Below are 9923 nucleotides of genomic sequence, written 5' to 3'. Positions count from 1 at the left end.
TGCACTGGCTTCAAGTTCGGTTCAGAATTTATTTTAAAATCCTTTTATTTGTTTTTAAGGCCCTAAATGGGCTGGCTCTGGCCTATATAGCCTAACTCCTCCATCGCTACACCGCAGTCAAAGCCTTAAGGTCTGCTGACCAGCTGCTGCTGATAGTGCCCAAGACCAGGCTCAAAACCCGAGGGCACCGAGCCTTCGCAGCAGCTGGCCCCAGGCTCTGGAATACTCTGCCCCTCCATGTGAGGTCGGCCCAGACCCTAGGGGTTTTTAAATCCTCACTAAAGACTAACTTCTTCTCTCTGGCCTTCTAGTCAGAGCGGAGCACGACTCATAAAAATCAAACACAAGGAAATGTCATATTTGCTGTTGTAAATTATTGTCTTCCGTTTGCTTTTGCAGTAAAGTGTTTTTATTACATGCACACTTTGGCTTGACCAAAAATCGTTTTAAAAATGTGTTGTATAAATAAAACATGATATGATTTATATGATGATTGAAAAAGTTATTAAAACGACCTTGGTGTGATTTTTTTACTACGATCTCTACCAAACAAGGACTTTATGCGATTTGGATATTGTAAAAGTCTGCAAAGCGGTATTGATAAAATATAGATAATTGTACAGCCCTAGTCTCTACCACTGCTTCAAAATGTATTACAAATTATATAATAGCACTTCTATATTTGGTTATTTGGAAGAATACATTTAAAAAAATTAAAACTATTCAGAAACAATTGCTAAAAATATATTGCATTTTTTTATCGAAATTACTCTTTCTTTTTTGCCTTTCACAACTTTTTCTCCTCATAACAATGTAAATGTGCATAATGGGTAACCATTTAAAACATATTATAGGGTGGAATTCAAGCAATACAAAATGTGGATTTTTTTCCAAAAAGTAAACCAATTAATAATTCATTTAAAAGTAGCCTCACAGTACATGTTATAGGAACAAACCAAGTAAGAATGGTTATAGGAAGCACCACTTCATCCCATTACCCTGTAGTCTCTTAGGGAGTCAGAGTGGTTTATGGTGAGGTGTTTCTATGAATCTTAAAATGGAAATAACAGTCAAGGTTATTTGAATGTTTACTTTGCAGTGTCATCTGTCCCCTTGTGGCCCTTCATGATTCAGCAAAACCTGCAGCTACATGGCTCCCCTCTCAGACTCATCTAATCCCCCCCACTCAGGTCCCTGCAGTGAAACCTGTTAGACGTAATCTCTCCTAACATCATTAACCTTGACAAACAGCCAGCCACACCATGCTGCTGACTCAACAAACAGCCCATCGCGTCGCACACTGTGCTGAATATAGGTCTGGAAGGACACGCAGCAATCATGGAGTCACAGCAAGCTAATGAATGCAGGTTACTGGGTCATCTGAAGAAAGGTGCAGAGTGTAAGGGAGGCTAGAAAGCATGAAAAAAAGAGGGAAAAACCACCACCCCAAACATAGAGAGGTCGACTAGAGAACAGCTCAAGATTGAGCACGATTTGAGAATACAAAAATGCTCCATACACCATGAAAGCCATTTGAAAGTACTAATCCCATTTTTCAATAACCAAATTATACTTTGAAAACGACACCAAACCTTATCTCTAATTTTTATTGGGGTTTCTTGTGAAAGAAAAAGTAATTTTGAATCAAATATTAAGTATATCTTTTTTTATTAATGTTTCAAATATTAGATTGTAGAAGTCGTTTTTTGTAAAATAGGGTCATTAAAAAAAAAGAAATAAGTTAAATCATGTTTTAAAGATGAGGGGATTTTTCAGAAATTAGGTCCTTTTCTGAAAAACTAATTTAGGTTATTATTAAAAGAAAGTCATTTTTTATTTATTTAAAAAAATACCGTCAACCAAAGCTGTTTTTTTTTTCTAATATGCCCTCTCGGTCTCACTTTCCATTTAAAAAGAGAATAACATTAACCAACGGGTATTTCTGGTGCAAGCCAGGGAGGATGGAAACGTTTAACCGCCTCGAGGAATCATCACGCACATCCTTACATTAAACCCCTGAGAGAGACGCTGAGTTGAGAAAACTTTATTCATAAATTGGCTTAACAAAGGAGTGTATCCTTGAGCATGTGGCTTATAATTAGTAGGATGTTAAATTACCCTAATAATCAAACAATGGGACTTTTCCATTGGATTTAGGAGAATTGCAGAAAATTAGATATGTGACAAAATCAAGTTTATGATACTTAAACGATTTTTTTTGTTGGAGGATGATCTTCACATTTTACACTTGTATGAGTTTTGAAGCGTAATAACAATGGCCAGAAGTAAATAGCTAATGTACAGCTATAAACAAGCTATATCATGTTCCCCCGACTGGAAATCCCCAAAGCTAAGCTAAAGGCGGCTAATGTTTGGGGCACATTTAGTCACCCATTAGCAACCGCTGTTTTTATGAAACATAAGCTTTTTTTAAATATCGTACGACAAAAGGTGGACATCCATCATCTGTCCAGCCTCAATCTCCACGTCTCTGATCACCTGGCCATCATCATGGACATCAACAACCCCATCCAAAAGCAAAAACGCACAATAACCTACAGAAACCTCTAATCCATCTCACCTTCAGCAATCACTGCCTCCATTACCTGCAAGATGTCTGTCTCTGTCTCTGTCTCTTCCCCCCCCCCCACTTTCTGAAAACCCATCTGAACTTGTGGACTATTATAACAGCACCCTCTCCTTCTGTCTCAATGAACTGGCCCCCACAAAAACTAAAAATGTCTCTTTCATACACTCCGCCCCCTGGTATACCCCCGAACTCCGCCAAATTAAATCAATGAAAGATCAACTTGAACGCCAACACAAGAAAACCACACTAACAGTCCATCTTCAAATCTACAAAGACTATCTCCAGCAGTACAGTAATGCACTCAAAGCAGCCCGGTCTAATTACTACTCACAACTCATTCAGTCTGGCTCCAGCAACCCCAAGCGTCTGTTCTCCACCATCAGCAAACTTCTCAAACCCTGTGACAACGCCACCTCGTCCTTCACCACCGAACAGTGCAACTCCTTCCTTTCGTTTTTCCAAACCAAAATCAGCAACATTTATAGCAATCTGACACCCTCATCAGCACCCCCCACCTCCTCTCCTGGCTCCCCCCCCTTCACCTCACAGCCCATGTCCCACTTCTCCCCTGTGACCCCCATGCAACTGTCCCACTTCATGACTGGAATTAACTCCACCCTGCACACTTGACCCAATGCCCTCCAAATTTGTTAAAGAGAGCCTCCCTGCCATTCCCAGCTCATCGCCACCATCATTAACTCCTCCCTCAGATCTGGATCAGTTCCCCCTCTCTCAAACTGGCTGCTGTCATACCCATTCTCAAAAGACCTGGACTCACACCTGATATCATGTCCAACTTCGGCCCATCTCAAATCTCCCCTTTCTGTCAAAAATACTTGAACGTGTCATTGCCTCACAACTAAAATCCCACCTCAGCTCCAATGACCTCTTTGAGCCATTTCAATCCGGTTTCCGATCAAAACACAGCACAGAAACAGCTCTTCTGAAAATCACAAACGACCTCCTCCTCTCCTCTGACTCCGGCAACCTGAACATCCTCATCCTCCTCGACCTCACCGCAGATTCACACCATCAACCACCCATCCTGCTGTCCCTGCTCGAATCATCACTCAACATCACTGACACTGCACTCTCCTGGCTGAAATCCTACCTCACCGACAGACATCAGTTTATCAACATCACTGCACCTCCTCCACTGCTCCTCTGTCCCAAGGCGTCCCCCAGGGTTCGGTGCTTGGCCCCCTCCTCTTCATCCTTTACATGCTCCCCCTTGGCAAAATAATTAGTCGCCACAACCTTCAATTTCACTGCTACGCCGATGACATCCAACTTTATATCTCAACAAAAACCATCACCCCCACAACACACTCCACTCTCACCAACTGTCTCTCAGAAATAAAAGCATGGATGCAAACAAACTATCTCCAACTGAACAGTGCCAAATCAGACATCATCATCATCATCATCGGCCCCCCATCCCGTATCAAAGACATCCAGAATTTCAACTTCACCATTGAAAGCCACACTCTATCTCCCCCCCCTCACATCCGCAACCTCGGAGTCATTTTCGACAGTCAGCTCAAATTCAACCACCACATAAATCACATCACCAGGACCGCCTTTTTCCACCTCAAAAACATTGCCCGTCTCCGCCCATCACTCTCCTCCTCTGCTGCTGAAACCCTGATTCATGCATTCATCACTTCACGACTACTGCAATAGCATCCTCTATGGCATACCATCCAACCTCCTCAATAAACTCCAACATATCCAGAACTCTGCTGCCCGCCTCCTCACCCACACCCGCTCCCGAGACCACATCACTCCCATCCTCCAGAACCTCCACTGACTCACCTCTTCAATCTGGCTTTTCATGTGTGATTGTTTTTGTATTATTTGACTAACTTTAACTATATATTTATTTGTTGTTCCTTTCTTCTTTTTTCTTCACTATTATCTGTAAAGCGTCTTTGACCACCTGTAAAAGCGCTAACAAATTAAATCTATTATTATTATTATTATCTCTTTAGCTTGTGCTAACCAGAGATGTTATTAGAAGCATCTAACCAATGGAAAGTGTTGCATTTCCACCATCTGACTGTCCTTGCCCCATCGTATTTAGCAGTGCTATAGCAGGTGTGAAAAGGGGCAAGACTAAAATGTTGCTTTGGTGTTAAAACCTTGTCATTTGGCCAGACAGAGAGCTCAGACACTAGCCTTTAACAAAGGCCTGGCTGAGGCCCAGCAGCCTGTTCTGAGGATGAGACGGGTGACAGTGGGATGGGGACGTGAAATCTGGGATGCAGCATGAGGCCGATGGGGAGAGATTTGGAATACTTACATACATCCCATAGACGGTATTTTGGAGGTCATAGTTCAAGCCAGCGAGCTCAGCTGCATATGCATACTCGTTGAGGGAGTCCTTCAGGAGCTCAAGGTATAAATATGCCATGTTACAATGCAATGGGTCCACGTACGCAAACGGGCTGTGGAGAAAAAGGCAGAGGTCAAACAGCATAGATACAAAGCATAATGGACTTTAACTTTTCACAGTAGGAGCTGAGAGTACTACAAGATGCATACGGAACATAAAACACATTGAACGTATTCATCAGGCATGTAACGGTTAAAACATTTGAGTACGGAACGTTTGGTTTCAAGGCTGCAGTAAAATGTCAAACGGAGATGAAATTATATGTATTATGCCAACCACTTTTGATTCGCCTCAAGAAAAGAAAATTAAATGGTCACATTTTCCGATCCCATTAAGATTATAGCGATAACGTCATTTAGTTGATGAGGTTTGGAGATTAGCTTTAGTTTTCCATTCATGCCCTCATCTAGGAAGGAAGATCCTCAGTTGGCTAGAATCTGGTGTTATTGATGGTAGAGTGGCAAAAACGTAAAGCTACTGTTAATCCAAAAAACAATATTTCTTCAAGCTCCTTTTAACATTTAAATATTGATAATGATCATTTTCACAATTAGTTCTTATGACTCAGTAACACAAATACTATTATAATAAGGACAATATTTGAAACATCATCAAGTAAGAGCTGATTTCCGGCTCAGATTATTGCACCTCTAGTTCCAGCTGATGTACCAAAGGTTGACAGTGAGTTACACACCTGAAGAACTCAAAGTTCAGGCAGGCCTTGGGCAGGAAGAACTTATCGTCCTGCTTGAACCACACCTTGCTCATAGCAGTGTCCTGGAAGAAATGAACAGTTAATTTCATATTCATGTCATGATTAGAGAAGACAAAAGACATGATGGCAAAAAACTGTATTAATGTATTTTGGCCTCAATCACTTTTAAAAATTGTATATGACAGCATAACAGAGTTTTTAAGATGTGCATTTTCTTAAGGACCAGCGTAGTTAGGTAATGAAGAGCAACAATACTTTGGGTACTTTGCTAAAACACTACAACACACTTGCCTTGATTAAAGTGGGGACGGACGGAGAGTCTTTCTCCAGAGGGTAGATCTCGAAGTTGGTAGGGATGAACTCGTTTTTCATTGGCAATTTGAACTTGCCGTTGAGGTCTGCACTTGCCCATTTCTGAAACACAGCGTATGATAAGCAAGCATTGTCGGAAAAAAACAAGTGTTGTTTGTGATCAGGCCTTTCATGATAACTACATTTGATGATATTGCCTTAATATAAATGGGATTTTGTCCTCTTGGAGTATTATGCCACTGGTGTGTTTACATTTTAAAGCATAATGATGCAAGTATACGATTTCAAAAAGAAATTAACTACCAATTCTAAAGAATATTCAGACATTGGAAGCAAATATTTAGATTTACTAAATATATAAACATTAATAAAACCACGTAACTAAAACAATAACATGGACTAAGGGTCTGTAAACAAAAAAGCACTATTTCTGCACAGAAATGATGATGGTCATGTAGATATATTTGACCGTGGGTTTATAAACATAAAAAGGACGAGAGGTATATAACATAGACATGATAGAGGTCAGTTGTATATAACGTGCGATAGGTCTATAATGTAATTATTGTGACCTATGTGTGATTTAATTGGAGCAGTGATTCACCTCAAGGGACTCTTCAGAAATGGCCTCCTGTTTGTACTCTGTGCCGTACCACTCTTCTGTCTTGTCCGTTTGCCCTTCAAATGACTTTGACACCACTGCAACTCTGGAAATAAAAGAAAAATGGATGAGGTTATATATATTATCTCTCTCTAATTTTGATCATGTCTGCAGTAGTGGAGATTCATTGACAACTTGTCTGCATCTAGCTGATGAGCTTGGTTTAGAATGTCCTCAATCAGAGTGTGTTTCACCGGTACTGGTTCATCAAAAATAGGCAAAAGTAGGATCCTGTTTGTTTAACAAATACAAACCAATGAAAACAAATGGTGTGCCCGAGTTACGAGTCTACATTTTGCTTGACACAGCATTACATAAAATGAAATTGAGATAAAACTACACCATAGACCATCTAAAATATGGATGTGGTCTCTGTGACATCACCCAAACATTTCTGAAGAGATTTAGCAAAGTGAGTGGCTCCACTCGTCTTATGCATCACAGTTACCAGTTGTACAAGACCTTTGTGAGCATTGTTATGGTATGATGCACAAATATACACATTACAACATCTCAAATTGTTATTTTCTATAGAAAACGTACCAACTTTGGACAACATGGATGTGTTAAAGTGACACCTTTGTACATAAAGCACTCCTTTAATAGTTTGTGTACACTACTAGAATTTGTCCTTTTTCTGTAGTTTGGAATCAACTGTGATAATAACAATAAAATATGACTTCTCTGTTATACTTCTACAGAAAACGGGAATCATAGCCATAGAAGCCCGGCTCCGCATCTTAGAAAGTAAATCAGCTACAGTAAAGCCCATGTTAGCCGGTGCGGACCGGCAAAAGGTAGCTCCTCTTAGCCGTCCCCCGGCAACTCCCGAGCAGCAGGGAGATTGGGTGACTGCTCAGAAGGGGCATAACGCGAAACCCGCAGGTCCCCACCAACCCGTTCACGTATCTAACAGATATTCCCCACTCAGCGAGACACCCGCTGAGAAGCCAACTCTGGTTATTGGTAGCTCTATTATGAGACACGTGAATTTAGAGACCGAAGCATCCACAGTCACATGCATTCCGGGGGCCAGAGCGGGCGACATTAAGGCGCATCTTAAACTGCTGGCTAAAAATAAACGTAAATAAAGTAAGATTCTTATTCACGTTGGTGGTAATGATGTTCGTTTACGCCAATCAGAATGCACCAAACTTAATGTGGCGTCGGTGTGTAGTTATGCTAAAACAATGTCGGACACCGTAATCTTCTCTGGTCCCCTCCCCAATCTGATCAATGATGACATGTATAGCCGCATGTCATCATTTCAGCGCTGGTTGTCTTGGTGGTGCCCAGCAAACAATGTGGGCTTCGTAAATAATTGGACAGCCTTCTGGGGAAAACCTGGTCTGATTAAGAGAGACGGCATTCATCCTACTTTGGAAGGTGCAAATCTCATTTCAGCAAACATATCAGGGCTTTGTGGATCCATGACAAACTGGAGTTGAGACCAGGAGGAGGAGTCACAGTTTTATATGTTTCTCTGCGCTCTCTCCAATAAAATACCCAATATTAACGGTGTGTGTGTCTGCCCAAGGACAATTTAAAGTAAAACCTAATAGAGGTGTCACACATAATAACTTAATAAAAGTAAATGTAACAACTACGACAGTGCAACACAACAGGAAGATTAAATGTGGACTCTTAAACATAAGATCTCTAGCATCTAAAGCAATATTGGTAAATGATTTAATATCAGATTATAATATTGATATATGCTGTCTCACTGAAACTTGGTTGAGACATGAAGAATATGTCAGCATAAATGAGGCCACTCCCCCCAGCCATATCAATACTCATATTGCCCGAGGCCGAGGACGTGGAGTTGCTGCCATCTTTGACTCAAATTTACTTATCAATACTAAATCTAAATTAAATTATACCTCCTTTGAAAGTCTCGTTTCTAGTCTTACGCATCCGACCTGGAAAACGGTGCAGCCAATCTTATTTGTTACAGTGTACCGTGCATCAGGTCCTTATTCAGAATTCTTATCAGAATTCTAGTTTTTATCAACTTTGGTTCTTAAAAAGCTACATAGTTTACGTCGTGACCTCTAGCTCGTTTAGTATTGATATCCTGTTCGAGGGAAAGACTCCGATAATCTTTACAGTAACACTGAATTTGTCTCGACAGAGACACGATCACTACACAGATTTCGGTGCTGACATTTGAGAAGTTTATTTAGGTAACAAAATTCATTAGTGAGTCGACAAGCTGACGAAGAGTCTAAAAAGCTCTCCTTGCCTTCTAATCTTTTATCAGAATATCAACCGATTTTGGAGACCTAGCCTCCAACACGAAAAAATCCTGTCGCCAAAAATATGTGACTGATGAAACTTGTACTACACTTGGTATCGGACTATTATTCTGTATAAGTACTTATAAATTAATTTCCTTTCACGATTATTACCTTTTTTGAAGAAAATTGTCCGAATCAACCTTAGCCCAATCATATTGTGCAAACTACCAAATTCTCTACCTCTTAGTACTAAATTAACAGTTCCAAATACCAGACTTTTCACAAGATCAAATGATAGATCACCATTATAATCCTTGAATGCAAAGCCCTCGACAACTATTATGATATGACCAGTTTCCGTTCTCCAGAATTAACAAAGATTCTCATTGTTAAACTAGCAATTTATTTAGTGTATTTTAGTAATCAATGAACTACGTACCCTTATCTTCGGTTAAGTAGAACACCGGAGAGACAGTCGGACCTATGTCACGACCTTTTCTTTAACACGTAATAAAATAAGAGCTAGATAAATTACTTCTCATCATCCGCGACGAGAGCGAAGAATGCGTCACGAAAGAATTATAAGTACTCTCATTCCTATACGGATTAATTTGCTCTAAGAAGTAAATCACTTGCGGTATAGGGAAAGTTCAACAGAGCTTGGAAACGAAATCAAAAACGCCCAAAACGTAATACGTGTACCTCGATTAGAAACAAGATAAAAGAAGAAAGTTTCCTCGTTGCTCATTAAAATTAAGCGGTCGCGTAGACCCGTGATGTGTACTAGTTAAACCCACCACCAACTAGAACATACGCCAAGCTATTATCAACGAGTTAAAGTCATATGGTAATTCAGTCTTGTTGCCAGCTCTCAACACTAATATCGTCACCCCAACCAAATAAATGTGAGACTGTCTTTGGTTGTCTTAGATTATATCTCAATTTAGTTGTCAATTACCGATAAAAATAGTAGCAGTTGTACTTAATATAATTTCAGTGGATGCTATAAA

The 9923-nt window shown here is 40.2% G+C and overlaps 1 protein-coding gene across 1 annotated transcript in view; it reads right to left on the bottom strand.

Annotated features, from left to right (window-relative positions):
- Positions 1-770: 770 nt before the first annotated feature.
- Positions 771-9923, bottom strand: part of LOC104941703 (insulin-degrading enzyme-like) — a gene marked incomplete at both ends in the record, with an annotated part of 17646 nt that continues 8493 nt past the window's right edge. The window contains 5 exons of the mRNA XM_010766838.1: positions 771-793; positions 4889-5037; positions 5680-5762; positions 5992-6114; positions 6617-6719. Of these exons, the coding sequence (XP_010765140.1) occupies positions 771-793; positions 4889-5037; positions 5680-5762; positions 5992-6114; positions 6617-6719 (481 nt within the window). The remainder of the gene's footprint in view (positions 794-4888; positions 5038-5679; positions 5763-5991; positions 6115-6616; positions 6720-9923) is intronic.

The sequence above is a fragment of the Notothenia coriiceps genome, unplaced genomic scaffold (genome assembly GCF_000735185.1).
Source record: "Notothenia coriiceps isolate Sejong01 unplaced genomic scaffold, NC01 NC01_scaffold00003737, whole genome shotgun sequence".
Classification (NCBI taxonomy): Eukaryota; Metazoa; Chordata; class Actinopteri; order Perciformes; family Nototheniidae; genus Notothenia; species Notothenia coriiceps.
The sequence above is the reverse complement of the archived record's forward strand: the minus strand, read 5'-3'. Positions and strand labels throughout refer to the sequence as shown.